Source organism: Microtus oregoni, unplaced genomic scaffold, assembly GCF_018167655.1.
Source record: "Microtus oregoni isolate MIOR12 unplaced genomic scaffold, Mior012 000019F_ref0000042, whole genome shotgun sequence".
In the NCBI taxonomy this organism is placed as follows: domain Eukaryota; kingdom Metazoa; phylum Chordata; class Mammalia; order Rodentia; family Cricetidae; genus Microtus; species Microtus oregoni.
Genome location: NW_024543078.1, coordinates 3,816,921 through 3,833,498, shown reverse-complemented (window position 1 = coordinate 3,833,498; position 16,578 = coordinate 3,816,921). Strand labels below are relative to the sequence as shown.

The 16,578-nt window shown below is 55.8% G+C and overlaps 2 protein-coding genes and 1 pseudogene across 12 annotated transcripts in view; 1 reads left to right on the top strand and 2 right to left on the bottom strand.

Moving 5' to 3' along the window:
• Nucleotides 1-1,636: 1,636 nt before the first annotated feature.
• The window catches only part of Scamp4 (secretory carrier membrane protein 4), a 29,239-nt gene continuing 14,297 nt past the window's right edge, over nt 1,637-16,578 (bottom strand). Inside the window, exons 1-8 of one of the 9 annotated variants that reach the window (XR_005975964.1) lie at nt 8,805-9,516; nt 8,139-8,186; nt 7,652-7,780; nt 7,398-7,554; nt 6,381-6,482; nt 5,158-5,275; nt 2,975-3,115; nt 2,701-2,829 (exon numbers count right to left, since the gene is read on the bottom strand). Coding sequence is in view for 8 of the 9 variants with exons in the window: in XM_041668983.1 (XP_041524917.1) it covers nt 2,653-2,829; nt 5,158-5,275; nt 6,381-6,482; nt 7,398-7,554; nt 7,652-7,780; nt 8,139-8,186; nt 8,805-8,835 (762 nt within the window). In the remaining variant the exon portion in view is untranslated. Of the gene's footprint in view, nt 2,830-2,974; nt 3,116-5,157; nt 5,276-6,380; nt 6,483-7,397; nt 7,555-7,651; nt 7,781-8,138; nt 8,187-8,320; nt 8,541-8,596; nt 8,784-8,804; nt 9,517-13,425; nt 13,551-13,665; nt 13,720-13,783; nt 13,868-16,578 lie in introns of those variants that run through there. The other 8 variants (XM_041668984.1, XM_041668987.1, XM_041668992.1 and 5 more) reach the window with 8 other exon arrangements.
• Nucleotides 9,260-13,844, bottom strand: Adat3 (adenosine deaminase tRNA specific 3). Of its 3 annotated transcripts, XM_041668980.1 has the most exons (3): nt 13,784-13,834; nt 10,889-10,971; nt 9,260-10,610 (listed from the first exon to the last, which is right to left on the bottom strand). In XM_041668980.1, the coding sequence occupies exon 3, from the start codon at nt 10,592-10,594 to the stop codon at nt 9,539-9,541; it is 1,056 nt and encodes a 351-aa protein (XP_041524914.1). In that variant the 5' UTR covers nt 10,595-10,610; nt 10,889-10,971; nt 13,784-13,834; the 3' UTR covers nt 9,260-9,538. The 3 variants fall into 3 exon arrangements, with proteins under 3 accessions (XP_041524914.1, XP_041524913.1, XP_041524915.1); XM_041668979.1 differs by lacking the exon at nt 10,889-10,971 and having other exon boundaries at nt 13,784-13,844; XM_041668981.1 differs by lacking the exons at nt 10,889-10,971; nt 13,784-13,834 and adding an exon at nt 13,426-13,559.
• Nucleotides 13,476-14,719, top strand: LOC121459567 (annotated as a pseudogene).

The following is a 16,578-nucleotide window of genomic DNA, read 5'->3' as shown; positions in this document are numbered from 1 at the left end:
ATTGACGCCTGACTTGTGCATAGAATGGGCAGCACCATTGGCTGGCAGATTGATTGCTTAATGTTGATTGCTTAATGCCTGTCCTGTGCAAAACATGGAAGGAATCATTCATTTGTCAATCGATTGGTGATGTCTGCATGGGAGGGAAGAGGCAGTGCAGTTTTATCTACCTACCAGGTAGATGAACTCAACAGGGCAGCCCTCCTGCCTCCAGATTCTGACAACAGTGATTCTATAATTTTCCTGTATTTCCCCATTTTAAAGCATTCCAGAACTTTCTGAAGATTAGAGGCACAATCGTTCCAAGTTCTTCCTGGCTTCAGAGATGAGAGAGGAGCTTAGCAACAGTGCTCAGATACACTAGGTGGAGTCAAGAGGGCTCAGGACCAGCCTTGGCTATGCAGCGTGCTGGAGGCCAGCCTGTGGTACAGGAGACCATATTAAAAATACAAACCAGTAATTAGGTTGGTGGTGGTGCATACCTTTAATCCCAGCACTTGGAAGGCAGAGGCAGGAGGATCTCTGTGAGTTAGAGGTCAACCTGGTCTACAGAGTGAGTTCCAGGACAGCCAGGGCTACACAGAGAAACCCTGTTTCAAAAAAACCAAAAACCAAACAACAAACCTAGAAAAGATTAAAAGAGCCAAAGCAGAGAACGGGTTACAGCATGTGATATTGTACTGGGGACTTTGGAGACAGGACTCAGTATGGGAGGCCAGTGTGGGTGCCGAGGACAATGGGTACGAGAAACCCAGAGTGCCCCCTGGTGGCTGAAGACAGAATGGCACCATAACTTTTGAAGAGATGCCGCGTGAGGCACTTCATAACTATGGGGTCACTGTTGCTGCTCCTGAAAGAACTGCCACCCTATGTGTGGTAGTGAGTTGTGTGCAGACACAGGCTTACAGGGAAAGCCCCATACACCAGGGCTAACACAAGCTCATCTCCCTTCTGTGGGACAGAACTCTGAGGTCAACAAGGAGGGCTGACCCCACTGATTTTGTAGGGAGTCCAGTCCTGCCCAGTGGCATGTGGCAGCCAGTGACCTCAGTGTCCTTGGCCTCTAGATACATCTGCCCATCTCTCCTTCCCTTGGCAGGTATCTGTGCTTTTGGATCTTTTTTTTTTTTTTTTATTGCTTTTTGAGACTCTGTGTAGCCCCTGGCTGTCCTGGAACTCACTGTGTAGACCAGGCTGGCCTTGAACTCTGAGATCCAGAGATCTGCCTGCCTCTGCCTCTGGAGTGCTGGGGTTAAAGGCGTGCACCACCACCACCCAGCAAGATGCAGTTTTCATGGGCATTGCCAAGGCTCTGGGGGAAGGGCCTTAGTGCAGGGAGAACAGGAGACACAAAGTAGACCATGCTGGTCCACTCTGGAGCATGTCCTCCATGATGCCACATTCTCTAAAGCCTTTTGAGACCGAGACCCATGTATCCCAGGATAATCCTCTTATTTTGGGGCATATGTATTTTGCTACGTAGGCTTAGCCAGCATGGAACTCAAGACACCCACCTGCCTCTGCTCCAAACCCAAGTCAACAGCAGGCTATGGTGGTGCTTGTCTGTTACGCCAACCTCTAGGCTCCACACACACACACAGGTACATATACATGTACACACAAGTACAGGCCCTGCTGCAGAAAGAGAATTTATTTCCAGAATATTCTCACATAACAAAACCAACTTGGCATGTGGGTACACATACCCCGGGATGGCAGGGCAAAGCTGTGTAAGTGTCTTGGGGGTACTGGGCTCCATCCCCATGCCCCTTCTGTACCTCAGTGTGCGAGGCTGATCCCCAAGCGCCTGCCTGCAACTCTCTATTCTGGCCCCCTCTGGGCATCCAGGTGCCCAGGCAGTTTGGCAGGACACCGGCAGGAAGGGCACGGCTCTGTGGGGAGGCCGTAGGAAGCCACTGCAGTGGCTTAGCTGGTGGCACCAGCAGGTCATAGGGAAAATGTTGAGTCCAATGTCATCAGGGGTGCCATGGACCTTCCATAACTCGGGTGGCTTTCCTGGCCAGGCCACAGCTACCCTGAGAAGGCGAAGGGTGAGGGAAAGCAGGGTTCTCTCTAAGGCACAGTTCTGTCCCTGGCTCTGCTCCCAGCAGACCAAGGGCCTGTGGTCCTGGCTAGCCTCTGGCAGGGGTGAAGCCTGCTGTGTAGCTGAGCCTGTCTCTCCTCCCACAGAGAGAGGGAGGGCCTCCTGGAGCCACAGCAGCCCCAACCCAGTGATCACTGCCTGCACTGGCAGAGGTCTACTCAGAATCCTGGATGGTTGTGGGGCCAGCAGGCTGTCACTGCCACTAGGGATGGGCCACAGAAGCTGGAGGACCCTGTCCCAGGGGTAGACCCGATGGCAGTGCTAAGGATGCGGTCACAACAGCCATGCTCCTGCCTCCACCCTCAGTGCTCTGGGACACAACGGGCAGGAGCCTGGCCCTCGAGGCTGCTCCATGGACAGGAGGGGCAGTAACACAGCTTGGCTCTGGGGGCTGACAGTGGACAATAGCTGTTGGGCAGAGCTTGCTGAGGGTCGGACAAAGATGAATACAGGCCAAGAACCTCTTGTGACCCTGGGGAGATGCTCGGGCTTCAGGACCAAGGGTGATGGCAGGAGACAGAGGCACGATATTAGGGCCAGCCAGCTGCCTAAGGCCACTGGCCTGCACTGGGGTAGCTGGGGACAGTGGGGTACTCAGGCAGGCTATTCCCAGAGAAGTTGTTAAACTGGGCCTCCCTCGACGGGGGATTCCTCCAGGTACCAGCACTCCACTCCGTCTGTGCCTTCTGCAGGCTCCCACCAGCCCCACGGTAGATCTTGTGCACCTGAAGGGTAAGGACAAGAGCAGAGAGCAGGTCAGGCACTGGCAGGGACAGAGACCCACTGTGAATCCTCAGGTGACATCACAAGGCATGACAGACCCTACACCCTCGCTGTGCCCTGGGTGCGCCCTCGCTGTGCCCTGGGTACCTCATCTCCACTCTGCTGTCCCCGCAGCCCCAAAGGACACACCAGTTCAACAACAGCTTCTCCAGGGCGGTACGCTTCACCCTACTGTGACACCTCACTGTCATTAGTGTGTGTGACCTCTGACCATCTTTCTTAGGGAGCCTGAGGAAGAAAGGGGGATAATGCAGGGCAGGGTGGTATAGACCCTCATCACTCAGGCTGAGGTAGGAGGACATTGTCTAAAAAATACAAAAAAGCACAGTGTGCTGGTGCACACCTTCAATCCCAGCACTCAGGAGGCAGAGGTGGGCTCTGAGCTCGAGGCCAGCCTGGGCTACAGAGCGAGTTCCAGCACAGACAGAGTTACAGAGAGGATCCCTGTCTTGAAAAAACTAACTAAATAAATAAAAAGTAAGAATGAATAAATAAACAAAAAGGCAGGTGTGGTGGGAGCCAGAGGCAGGCAGATCTTTATCAGAGCCAGGGCAGCCAGGCTGAGAGCGGGGATGCAGCTCAGCGTGTAAGGCACACTCATCCTGAGGATGCAGCTCAGCGTGTAAGGCACACTCATCCTGAGGATGCAGCTCAGCGTGTAAGGCACACTCATCCTGAGTTCCATCCTACCCTCCACACCACAGAAACCAGCTGTGGTGGCATACACCTGTCACCCCAGGACTCCATCCCAGCAGCTGGTTGTGGCCTACGGTCACAGATTGCTGCCCATGACCCAAGCAGCCACATTGGACAAGTGGAGGACAAATGTCAGTTAACTGGGCGGAAGCCTGTCCTGGACATGGATCAGAAAGTCCAGCAGGACAGAGAGGTTCTACAGCCTGCCGGCCCCTGGACCAGCCTTACCGGAAGGCCTTGTATGCGGGCCGAAACCAGCACACATAACCGCAGGGAGTGAAGAGAAGCAGCCAGAGCAGGACCAGGCCAAAGTTGGCTCCTGTCCCATCCGCAATCCACCGGGCCAGGCAGGCCACCAGGTTCACCCCCAAAGTGGCACAGTAAACTGGCAGGAGGATCAGGAGTTCAAGGTCAGTCTCAGCCTACACAGTGAGTCTGAGGCTAGCCTGGGCTACATGATACTGCCTCTAAAAATTAAAACAAAACAAAACAAAACAAAAAATACTCAAACAAAAACCTGCAGAGGCCGTAAGGCCAGAGTGGCCATGTGCAGCTTCTCTCCCATGTGCAGGGCTCACGGCAGCTTTGGGGGCTGTGTCTTTAGAATTCCTCACAGCACACCCGCTCCTCCACGGCTAGTTAGCGACTGGGAGGAGGGCAGCGGCATGCACTTGGGGAGTGTGACCCAGATAGGGCTGGGTAGACACTATAAGGATGACACACGCGCTGGGTGGTGGTGGCGCACACCTTTAATCCCAGTACTCGGGAGGCAGAGGCAGGCGGATCTCTGTGAGTTCGAGGCCAGCCTGGCCTACAAAGGGAGTTCCAGGACAGGCTCCAAAGCTACAGAGAAACCCTGTCTCGAAAACCCAATAAATAAATAAATAAATAAATAAATAAATAAATATGAAACACGGGCCTCCTGGATTGTCAACACTGTCCTGGGAACGCCGGGGATGCTGCAGATAAGTCACAGCTCTAGGGACGTGGGCTGCTCACTCCTAGACACGCATCAGCTTCGAGAATGGAAGAGCGGCTCTGTGCTGAGCAGGGCTGCCTGGAGCTCACAAGGCTCAGTTTATCCTCTAGAAAAGAAACCCCCAAAAAGGCTTTTCCCCTCGAGACAGGGTTTTTCTGTATAACTAGCTCTTGTAGACCAGGCTGGCCTTGAACTCACAGAAATCCACCTGCCTCTGCCTCCCGAATGCTGGAATTAAAGGCGTGTGCCACCACTGCCTGGCGTCAAAAAAAAAAAAAAGGCCTTTTAAAAGGTTCCTGCCCCTACACAGCCGACTACAGTAGAACCTGTGCTCTACCTTGAGGATGTGTCCAGCCAGGCAGAGCTGCCACAGGGGACAGTGGTGTCTAGGGAACCCGGCCAGGTCTCCTGCGCTCCCTGCTCTGGGGCCAGTGCCACCTGTGATGCCCAGTCCTGAACCTCCTCCAGGACCTGCACACCTTGCAGAGGGCCATGTGTCCTCCCCAACCAAGCCTGTGAGTTCCCAGGTGTCAAAACTCTTCACAGCCACACCAGAAGACACGGGTGCTCTGTGGAGACAGACCTGCCAACTTACCTTCACAAGAGTGATGGCCATCATGACAGCAGACAACGAAAACAGGATGGCCGGGATCAGCATGACCACGGCAGCCCCAACATTGACCGTAAAGAATCTAACAGCCGCCAGCCAGCCACTGCAGAGTGAAAAGGGAGACGAGGGGTAAGGAGGGCCCACCAAGTCCTTCACATGCAAAGAGCTCTGACAAATCAACAAGGAATGTGTAAATAGGCCTCATCCTTCATATGTACAGAGCTCCAACGGATCAAGAGGTAAAGGAGCCCAAGCTCAGTTAGGGACCAAAGGGTGACTGACAAAAACAAAACACACCAAACACATCTCAAAAAAAGTATTAAGGCAAGGCCTCGATGATTCCTCCAAGCCGTTCTCCACGCTACCACTAAATGACCAAGTACGTGGGGCTGGGTGGGACACGCTAAACAGCCCTCCTTGGCAGCCCGTCCATCCTGGAGATGCCATGGCTAGGGATGGAGTGGGTGACAGCCCGTTCCAAGGCTGTGGACTCCAGCTGCCAGGGAAGGTAGGGGGCAGGGTTCATATGAGAAACATGGAGGGGAAGAGGGTGCCCAAGGACCTTACATGGACTTCGACGAGGACGCACAAAAGAAACGGAGGCCACACTGCGTCAACTGAGCAGGGTTCCTAAGGGCTCTCCCAGGGACTGAAGCAACAACCATGGAGCCCGGAAGGGCCTGACCTAAGTCCTCTGCATACACCTAAGGGGCTCCCAACAGCGGGAGTGCAGGAGCCTTGTCCTGGGCTGTCTCACAGCCATGCACGAGGCTGTGCCTGCTCTTACTGTAACTCATTATTCCTGTTTGGTTGACGTCCCTGGGAGGGAAATGGAAGAGGAGTAAATGGATCTGGAAGAAAGGGAGGTGCTGGGAAGAGTGGAGCGGAGGAGAACTGTTGGGGTGTAATACACGTGAGAAAGAAATGGGGGCCCAGACCCAGCGGCACATGCCTTTATCCCAGTACTCAGGAGTGGGGCAGATAAAACTCGTAACTTCAACTACCAGGTCCAGGCCAGTCAAGGCCATATATGGAGTGTGTCTATCCAAGGCAGCCCAGGGCAGAGTGGCAGGAAAGGGTCGCTTTAGGATGAAATCTAAGAGGGTGGCACTGGCAGGGCCACGAGCAGCTCGGCAGCACCCTCTGCTGGTTCCTCCCGATAAGGCCCACGCGGACTCTCACACAGGCACATCCCTTAGTCGGCTTACCATGCCCCCCAGCCCGAGAAGCCGACGGCCTGAATGACGGCCAGGACGAACTGTGCTCCGAAGATGAAGAAGAACGTCATGAAGTTAAAGGAGCTGTCAGCTCTGCAAGGGAAAGAGCACGGTGGGGTGGAAGCACCGAGTCCCCTGGTCCCTGATGGACCTACGGACCCTCCACCAGGCACTCAGCCAGTGTCTCTGGGGACGGCTTGGAGAAACTTGGGGGTCCCACCAATAGGGAGAGCTGATAAAGCCTAGACACCCCGATGGCAAAGGAAGGCGGCTTCAGAGAGTGGGAGGAGACAGCCTCTGCTCTGGCTTGGTGGAGTCTCCCTGCCCCACTCTAGCCTCTGTCTGTAACTCAGGCACACTTGTCCCAGAAGGGAGAAGCCAGCTGAGGAGAGACAACTGAAGGTGGATGGATGACGGACACCCAGGCATGCAGCTGACACACACCGCAGTGGGACAAACACGGGAGGTCACACACGTGTGTGACTCCATAACAGACACTGTCCAGAGACAGAAGTGGCTTTGTGGAGGCCGGAGAGCAGACTTTTGCATGATGGAATCTTCTAGAAGCAAGCACCAGCAAGGCTAACCCACCACACTGCAATCCCACCATGCATTATGTTCAGGAAACTATAGTGCACGAGCCAACTGTAAACCAAAAATCAGGGTACGGACTCCAAAGATGACTTAGCAGGTGCCCTCAAGTTAGGCTGAGGCAGGGGTGCTGTGACCAGACCTCCCTGTGGTGTAATTCCACCAAACTTCAAAGCACCAAAGAAGGGGACATGGCTCAGCCAGTGCCACTTGCCTTGAGTCTCACACCCTGGACTCCATCCCAGCAGCTGGTTGTGGCCTACGGTCACAGATTGCTGCCCATGACACAAGCAGCCACACTGGACAAGTGGAGGACAAATGTCAGTTAACTGGGCGGAAGCCTGTCCTGGACATGGATCAGAAAGTCCAGCAGGACAGAGAGGTTCTACAGCCTGCCGGCCCCTGGACCAGCCTTACCGAAAGGCCTTGTATGCGGGCCGAAACCAGCACACATAACTGCAGGGAGTGAAGAGAAGCAGCCAGAGCAGGGCCAGGCCGAAGTTGGCTCCTGTCCCATCCGCAATCCACCAGGCCAGGCAGGCCACCAGGTTCACCCCCAAAGTGGCACAGTAAACTGGAGGGGGACACAGGTGGAGAAGAGTGGGGGCAGATCAGCAAGGACGGAGGAGCCACACGAAGGGACCAGGACTCCTCCGCCCCGTGAGGCTCACACATCCACAGGCGGTAGATCCTCTTCACCAGCACCCGGTGCTCCACAGGGATCTCCTCAGAGAAGTCCTGGTAGAAGCAGGGCTTCAGCGAGACAAAGTGCGGCAGCGGCGGGAAGTTGTTCTCCTTTCCTGCAGAAGGACCCCACCGAGGCTGCACAGGACGTGGACCTTTGCAGGTTGCCCTCCCGTCCCCTCGAAGGCTGCGGCCAGGGCCACACCACTAAGGAGTGGCCAGGCAGTGCACGCGCCCTAGGTTGGCAGGCCAGGGAGGGCAGGAAAGACCAGGCAGCCAGAGGCCCTCCACAGCCCCAGGGTCCCCTGTACACCCCTCCGAGCCACACTTCAAACCCTCAATCTGCACGCTGGAAGGTGGTGGTTCTCTGGTGGCTCTATGCCCCACTGTAGCACTAAACGTGTCACAAGGGTAGAAGCTGGGGTAGCTCAGGAATCCAGGGTTTCAGTGGGGTTGGGGAACAGGGCATCTCACCTGCCATTTCTGTCCCAGCTGGCCTGGCACCCAGGCAGAAAGGGCCACCTGAAAGGAGACTAGTATCAGGGCCCCTGCAGTCACCAGGCCCAGGAAGACCCGAGCCCAGTCCACCCACACAGGCCCTGATGGCTGCTGCCCAGCAAGTGTTGGTCCCAGGTGTGGGGCTGCATGTCACCTACCCACAGAGAAGTCTGGAAGGGGAAGGGTGAAGCCACCAGCTGATTTTACCCGCAGCCTTGGGGCCAGGATGTCCCCAGTTTTTGTCCTCCCAACACTGACCCAAATGTGGCCCCAAAGATGACGCTAAGTGCTCCCGACACAACCCTCAGGATTCCTATTCAAGGGAACCACCCAGAACAGAGCTTCCTGCCATGTGACAATCACATGGTCACAGCAGCTGTGGGTGTGGAATTCACCCAGGAGAGCTCACAGGGCCCTGGCACAGCCCCAGTCACCTGAATGGCTCTGAGGAGGCCGGGGAAGCCCCCCTGAGGTTTCAAGTAAAAAGGTTGCAGGTCCACCCTGGTCTCAGAGTCCAGGCCCTGCTCAACCAGGTGCCACTGGCTGGACACAGTCCCACAGTGTCAAGACGGGACACCTCACAGCCTCACCCTGCCCCACCCTGCCTCCTGGTCATCTGAGTAGCAACAGGCCCTGGCTTTCCTTGGAGGAGGAAGGTTGTAAGGGAGGACATGAAGATGCAGGCAGGAACCCAAACCCGACGTCTGCTCTAGGCTGAGCCACGCTCCGCTGTCCACATCTGCCCAAGGCCAGCAGGCGCACAGCAGGCCCTCACCACTGGCAAAGCCCCATGTCCCCTCAGCCTGGGAGGGCCCCCAGGCCAGTCTCCTAAGGGCAGCAGCGTCCTGCTCAGAGGCCTAGCAGCCCACCACACTCAGGCGGACCCTTCTGAAGCCCCAGCCTCCCCAGCAGAGAGGTACAGAGAAGGGCCATGAACAGCCCAGGCCAACAGGTGTCCAGACAGACTGCAGAGACAGGCACGGGCGTCTCCTGAACTGCTTCTGCCCCTAGAAGCATCCAGAGCTGGCTGCACTCAGCAGGGCTGCCACCTTCCCCTTCAAAGCCACACAGCCTGGCCCCTTGGTGCAAACAGGAACTTGGTTTGAGGTGCTTTATTTTCACACACGATGGCTGCTCCCTGCCCCGAGCCTGGAGGACCACCGGAACTGGAAGACAGCCACTGGGCTTGTAAGCAGAGTCGCCCACGGTCGCCACAGCCAGCAGAGAGGAGGCCGCTGTCTTGGGGCTGAAAGGGTCCCACACACGCTAACACAGGCGGTCAGTGTCCTTAGACAGATACAGAGGGTGGGTCCCCCGGGTCCAAGGCCGTGGAGCTTCAGGGGACACAGAGGTCTGGAAGCAGACGGTCACCAGGCCTATGGGTCGGGGTCCAGCTGGCAGCACTGGTCTTCAAGGATGCCACAGAACACCTGGAAGCGGTGGTTGAGGTCTGGCCGCGCGTGGACACGGAAGCGCGTGCCCAGGGCGCCGTCTGGTGAGGGCGCCCCATAGAAGACGCGCTGGATGCGGGCGTGGACGAGGGCCATGGCACACATGACGCAGGGCTCGCGGGTGACATACAGGTCGTAGCCAGTGCACACGTAGGGCAGGCTGTCCTCATCCTCCTCCAGCTTGCGCACGCTGCCAGGACGTGCACCCTGGGCGGTGGAGGCCGGGGCGAAGGAGCAAGCTGGGTAACGTCTGAGGTCACAGGTGCCACGGCCCTGTCCCTGGGCCACCAGGTCAATGCACACCATGACAGCGTGCAGCAGGGGGCTGGTGGTGCCGCTGCAGTCATGGCCTGTGGCCAGCACGCGGTCAGAGGCTGGGTCGACCACCACAGCGCCCACCGCCCGCAGGCCCTGCGCAGCTGCTCTCTGGGCGGCACGCACGGCCCTTTGCATGTGGCTCTGCATGGCTGCTCGCGCCTGCGCAGAGAAGAGCTGCCCGGCCAGCGCGCTGGTCACCTGCTTGTCCTCGTGGAAGGATGTAGGCCAGTGTGCCCGCGCCTCCTCAAACTGGCTCCGGGTGAGGGGTGGCCGGGCAGGCACGGGCACCAGGAAAGGTGTGCCCAGGCCACGTGGGTCCACGGCCGGCCTGGGGAGGAGCTCGGCCAGAGAGCGGGGGCCCGCTGAAGGCCCTGCCAGGCACAACAGCAGATCCGATGCGTGGGCGCCCCCGGCACTGCGGCTGGGGCGCACCCGCTTGAGGTGGGGCTGGGCTGGAAGCGGGTAGACAGCAGACACCTCCCGGAGGAGGCGTGATGTCTGGCGTTTGTCCAGGACGGGGGCAGCATAGGCCAGCACCAGCTCCACGGCCGCCGACTGCTGCTCCGACAGGACAGGGAGGGCTTGCCATTGCACCGGCTCTTGCTCCTCACTTCCAGTCTTCTCAGGTTCAGGCTGCTCTGCGAGGCCCGCGGTGGGATCCATGCTCAGCGAGCTTTGACTGTGGGAGACAAAGATGCGACTGGAGCGTCACCCGTCAGCTTCAGTGGCTCGGGGTCTGTCCTGGGATGCTATGGATCCTGCCAGGTCTGGGAAGGAGGAGCCTGAGCGCCAGGTACAATCAGCTGACTCCCAGGCTGCACAAGGAATAACCGTGCCGGGCTCTTCAGGGCTCTGACCAGTCATCGCGCACAGGACGGACACAGTGGGGAGACAGTCACTCATTACTGCCAAATCCAGAACCCACCCCATCAGCATGCACAGGCCCAGTGACACTACCTATCATCCTGGGAGGAGCAGGCCAGGGCATCAGGAGCTCATGGTGACTTTGAGGCCAGCCTGGGCTACATAATACTTTGTCTCTAACAAAAAAAAAAGTCCATGAAAAACAAAATCCAGTCCTTGGCCCCTAAGCAAGCCCACGGTCACCCATCCACAGACAACTGATACTTGATCTGTGCCTCAGAGGTCACAGGTCTGGCATGGGCTACTGCCACACTTCGGTTGGCTTGAAGAGCTCAGGCATATAGTCAGGAAAAACAGAATTCTGCCTGCAGTATGAGGTGTGGACATGCCTTGTCCAGTATATGTGCCTACAGCCCCACGGGGACCTCTACCTGCAGAAGAGGCGACCACAGCACATGTTTCTGGCTATGGCCCCAGGGCTGACGGGTGGGGTGGAGGACCACCCACAGAAGGGCATAGCCCTCACACTCACATCCCCCCGACCCCAGGTGGCGCCTACTGGGGTCACAGTGGACCAGAGTAGAGACACACAAATGTCACCCCAGCACTGGTGGGGCAGAGGCAGAATGATGGCTGTAAACTGGAGTGGGCAAGACCCCACTTTAATACCCCAGAAAAAGGCAGCAGACCTAAGATGTATCTATCCCAAGAACACAGGCCCTGCTGAACAAGGCAGGCACGTGGCCAGGACCCATTCCAGCAGGCTCTGCCAGCACCCCAAAGAAACCTGAGCTGACAGCCAAAACTAGCGTCACCTTGTGATACACAAGAGAAAAGCCAGGCTCAGCCGGGCAGCGGTGGCACACGCCTGTAATCCCAGCACTCAGGAGGCAGAGGCAGGGGATCTCTGTGAGTTCAAGACTAGCCTGGTCTACAAAGTGAGTTCCAGGACAGCCAGGGAGGTTATGCAGAGAAACCCTGTCAGAAAAAATAAAAAAAAAAAAAAAGAAAAGAAAAGAAACACCAGGCTGTGAGAGGCACAGTGAGGGCTAGGCCACAGAGGATCCCCTTGGCTGCAGACAACTGCTTCACACTGCCATGGAGTAACAGTCAGTCAAAGCAGGACGTCAGGTGCGACCCGGCGGCAGCCATACTGCAGGCTCCACACAGACCCTGCTACCCAAAACCACTTGCCACCCTTATGTCAGCTGAGTTGTCACCTACCTCTCTGCCCCACCATGCCAGCTGACTAACCGCCATCTACAGGCAACGATTAGACACCCACATTCTTCACAATCATCAAAGCGCCGCCATGGAGGGGCTGCGAGCGTGGCTCAAAGGTGGCAGGAACGTGGCTGCCACACTGAAACCTGAGTTACATACTGAGCATCAAAGAAACACACCAGAAGACAGAACAAGAGCTCCCGCGAGGGAGGCGACTGCAGGGCTGCCTAGGGGCTTGTCTGCGTTACCCACAAACCGCCACCCCTGTGGTGTCCCCCGGCCACCATGATGGCCTGGTGGGCATCTGCTGGCTTCTAGAGCTCCCCCAGGCTGCCCAGGTCAGTGGAGCATGGCTCTATGGGGAGAATGGTGCCAGGCATGTCTGAGAGCCTAGTGGCACCATGGCTGCCTCTGACAGGCCCCAGGGCAGGCAGAGCCCATGAGGGGCCATGGTGACATCTGGCCTTCCCAGGCACATAGCACGCCTATAACCCCCACCAACTGCGGGGACCACAAAGCACTACTGTCTGCAGGGCAGAAGACACAGCTGCGTTTGTCCCCTCAAGACTACAAACAGGGACGCAGAAAGAAGGCTTTGGGGACAGGTGCCTGGCTTTACAGACCTCTGGGGAGGAGTCTGAAAGCGACAGGATGGTAGCCAAGGCTGTGGCCAGAGGGGTCCTTCAAGGTCCATTCTGTATGCTTGCTTTCTTGTTCTGTTCTGAGACAAGGTTTCCCCGTGTAGCCCAAGCTAGCCGAGGGCTCACCATGTCTATCAGATCAGCTTCAAACTTGCGATCATCTTTATGTCACTGCCTCCCACGTTCTGGGACTGAAGCGGACACCAGCATAAATGGAGTCAGCATGCAAACAGGTCCCAAAAGGAGCTCCTGCCCCATGAGCCCCGACAGGGACCTGGGGCCTGCCGACACTCCCTAAAGTGGCTTAGGAAGTCTGCCTCTCTCCGAGGAACCTCAGCACACCGCACTTAAGAACTGCAGGCTAGCAATGGGCCCTGGGTCCAGGGTCCCACAGAAAGGGGCCACGGCTGTCGACTGGCTTGGCTACAGGGGAGGACAGCAAACAGCATCACGGCGTCAAGTCTGAACGCTCAAGCCTAAAACACCAGGCCCTCAGTAAGCAGGATGCTGAGTTCCAGGCCAGTCTGAGACAGAAAGCAAAACCTTCCGAAATAAAAAATATAAAGGACTGAAGGCAGAGGGCAGCGCTGACAACCTACCCACCTCCAGTGAGGGGGTAAGGGTGGAATCAGCTACCGGAGGGAAGGGACGTGGGTTAGCGGTGCCCACCTAACAGGACCAAAGCCCAGGATTCGATACCTGGTACCGCCAGAACTACCTCAACAATTCCCACAGGGTACCATAGCTTAAAGGGAAACTGCACACCTGCTGTTTAGACGGTGTTTGGACAACCCTGAGGCAGGGGACTAACTGCGATGACCCGGAACAGACGCTACTGGAAATTACGAGTTTCCGGAATGAGAAGAGGGGCACACGCGTGCGCAGCAAACCGACGGCGTAGGGTGCGGTAGGTACAAAGCCCTCGACGCACGCGTACTCGCGTTGACTGAGCGCACGAGCACGCCCACCCCCTCCCGGAACGCGCGCAGCACTCCCGGAGCCTACGTCGTCGGCCCCGGCAGGGCCTAGTTTTCCCGTCCACCGACCGGATCGTGTCGCTCTCCCCGCTGCCCGGTGGCGTATCCGGAACAGTGGAAGCCGAGTCCCTACGGCGGCTGCTCACCTGAGGGACGCCCGCGAGAACGCCACGCCGCTCCAAGTCCTAGCAACCGGGCCGCCCCGCCTACCGCCGCGGGGCACGACGGGAACATAGTTCGTGGGCGGGGCCTGCTCGAGGCGGAGAGCTGACTATAATTCCCATAAGGCCGCGCGCGTGCCCTTTCACGCCATCTTAGTGTATCTGGGGGCCTTTTTCCTTGTGTCCTGCAGGGGCCAGAGCGCTGTGTTGCCGGTTCAAGACCCGCGAATGGATGGCCCAAACATGGACCCTGCTTGACACTGAGACATCCACAGAGGGGAGACTTGAGGCAGAAGGAAACTCACTCAAAGAGCATCTGCCCTCAGACTACTGGGAAGTTCCCCGGGTTCCGGGTCCACTCAGGCCCTCCTTTTCCCCATCCCTACAGTGGATGAAGCAAATATGTGGACTCTTGAATAAAAATTGGGGTTTGGGCTATAGCACGTTTGTAAGGTGTTTGCCTAGCATCCAGGAGACCCCTGATTCCATCCCCCAACACGGCTAGTGCACATAAGAATTCATCCCGCCGCTCAGGGGACAAACTGTGGTGGGGGAGGCACGTGGTGGTTCGCAGCGATCTGTAATGTAATCTGGCTCACAGGTGTACGCACAGGCAGAACACTGTATACATAATAAATAAATAAATCTTAAAAAGAAGGAAAAGTTCAGGCTTAACGCGCTTGCTTCTGCCGACGTGTTCTTCCCGTGGTAGGTACACTAGCCCTGTCAACCCAGCCGTCTTCCCACACCTGACCGTGGTACTTCTGGCCATCAGCATGTTCTTCACCGCCTGGTTCTTCGAGGTTACCTCCACCAAGTACACTCGTGACATTTACAAAGAGCTCCTCATCTCCTTGGTGGTCACTCTTCATGGGCTTTGGAGTTCTCTTCCTCCTGCTCTGGGTTGGCATCTACATATGAGTCCCCAAGGGTACCCACCAGGCAGCTTCACCAAGTCCCTGCTTTTGTAAATTATTTTTTTTTACCATTGCTACAAGTGTCCCAACTGCTGTTTACAATAAAGGCAGATGTGTGACAAAAAAGAAAAAAAAAGAAAAGAAAAAGTTCAGCACTCTGAAGGCAGAGTCAGGTAGAAACCGTGTCTCAAGGAACGAAAGTTCCGGGGATGCAGATGAACGGTGACACCTCCAGAGCTGGAGAGATGGCTCAGAGTGTAAGAGCACTGGCTGCTCTTCCAGAGGTCCAGAGTTCAATTCCCAGCACCCACATGGTGGATCACAACCATCTGTACTGGGATCCAATGCCCTCATCCGGCATGCAGGCATCCATGTAGATAGAACACTCAGACATTTTAAAAAACAAAACAGTGAAGCCAAGCATGGGGATTCATGCCAACAGCATGGGGTTCATGCCAGCATGAGCAAGCTGAGGATCACAAATAATTCCACCTAGGCTGACCTGTGTGAGATGCCTTTCATCACTCCAGAAGCAGTGGCAGGCAGATTCCAGGACAGCTGGGACTACATGAGACAATGTCTTGAAAACAAACAAACAAACAAAGATGAAATAAAATTAATGAATAAATAGTAGGGACTAGAGAAATAGTTTAACATTAAGAGCAGGCAATACTTTTTAATTGATTTGTTGACTAAGGAGCCAGGATCTGATGCTTCATGGGGACCTCACGCAGCAGCCCTGACTAAACTGCAGATTGTCTGGCTTGAGCAGTGGCTGCCAGCAAGGTAGACACGGGCGCCAGAGAACCTGGATTGGCCGATGTCCGCAGAATCAGCTTCTTTGCAATCTTCTCGGACTGTCTGCCAGGACCTTTCTGGAATAAAGAGTGTCTTGTGACCAGCTATCAGACCAGAATAGGTTCCACAGGATCAGTTTATGGTCACTTGCAAGACCGGTAAGTGGGAGATTAGTGTGGACGTGATGTGATCCACGTCAGAAAGCCAGAGACCTTAGGTGCTACGTCTAACTTACAGGAGGCCACATGAGCCAAGGGACTCTGGAGAAAAACCAGGACTTTGGGTCATTACACTGGAAGCGGGTCAACAGAAAAGCCATGCTAGTTATTTTACTATTTTTGTGGACCCCAATGAGAGATGAGCCTCTCTGCTGACACAAATAATCCCAGTCAGACCAAATCAGACCAAATTAAAAGATATCCAGGTTTAATTGGACGTCTGTGCTCTCAGGTGGCCCCAGGTTCAATTCTCAATACCCACGTGGCAATTCCAGAGCTTCTGACACCCTCCCACAGATACATATGCACCAGTGAACATAAAAAAGATGAATTGAAAAAAGATTGACGTTTGCCGGGCAACGATGGTGCACGCCTTTAATCCCAGCACTCAGGAGGCAGAAGCAGGCAGATCTCAGTAGTTTGAGGCCAGCCTGGTCTACAAAAGTGAGATTCAAGGCTAGGGAGATGGCTCAGTGATTAGGAACACCAACTACTCTTCCAGATAAAGGTCCTGAGTTCATTTCTCAACAACCCGATGATGGTTCACAACCATCTCTAGTAGGAATTTCTGTCCTCTTCTGGTGTGTAGGCATATAGAACATTCATATACATTAAATCAATCAATCAATCAGTCTTTAGCTGGGCGGTGGTGATGTACCTTTAATCTCAGCATTGGTGAGGCAGAGTCAGGCAGATCTCTGTGAGTTCAAGGCCAGCCTGGTCTACAGAGTGAGTTTCCAGGACAGGCTCCAAAGCTACAGAAAAATCCTGTCTCGAACCCCCCCCCCCCAAAAAAAAAGAATCCCCTACTTCCTGCCCGGCCTATACACTCCACAGAAACCATTCT

Bases quoted from the DNA above. Each gene is read 5' to 3' on its own strand.
- Adat3 (XM_041668979.1), bottom strand. From the start codon at position 10,594: ATGGATCCCACCGCGGGCCTCGCAGAGCAGCCTGAACCTGAGAAGACT.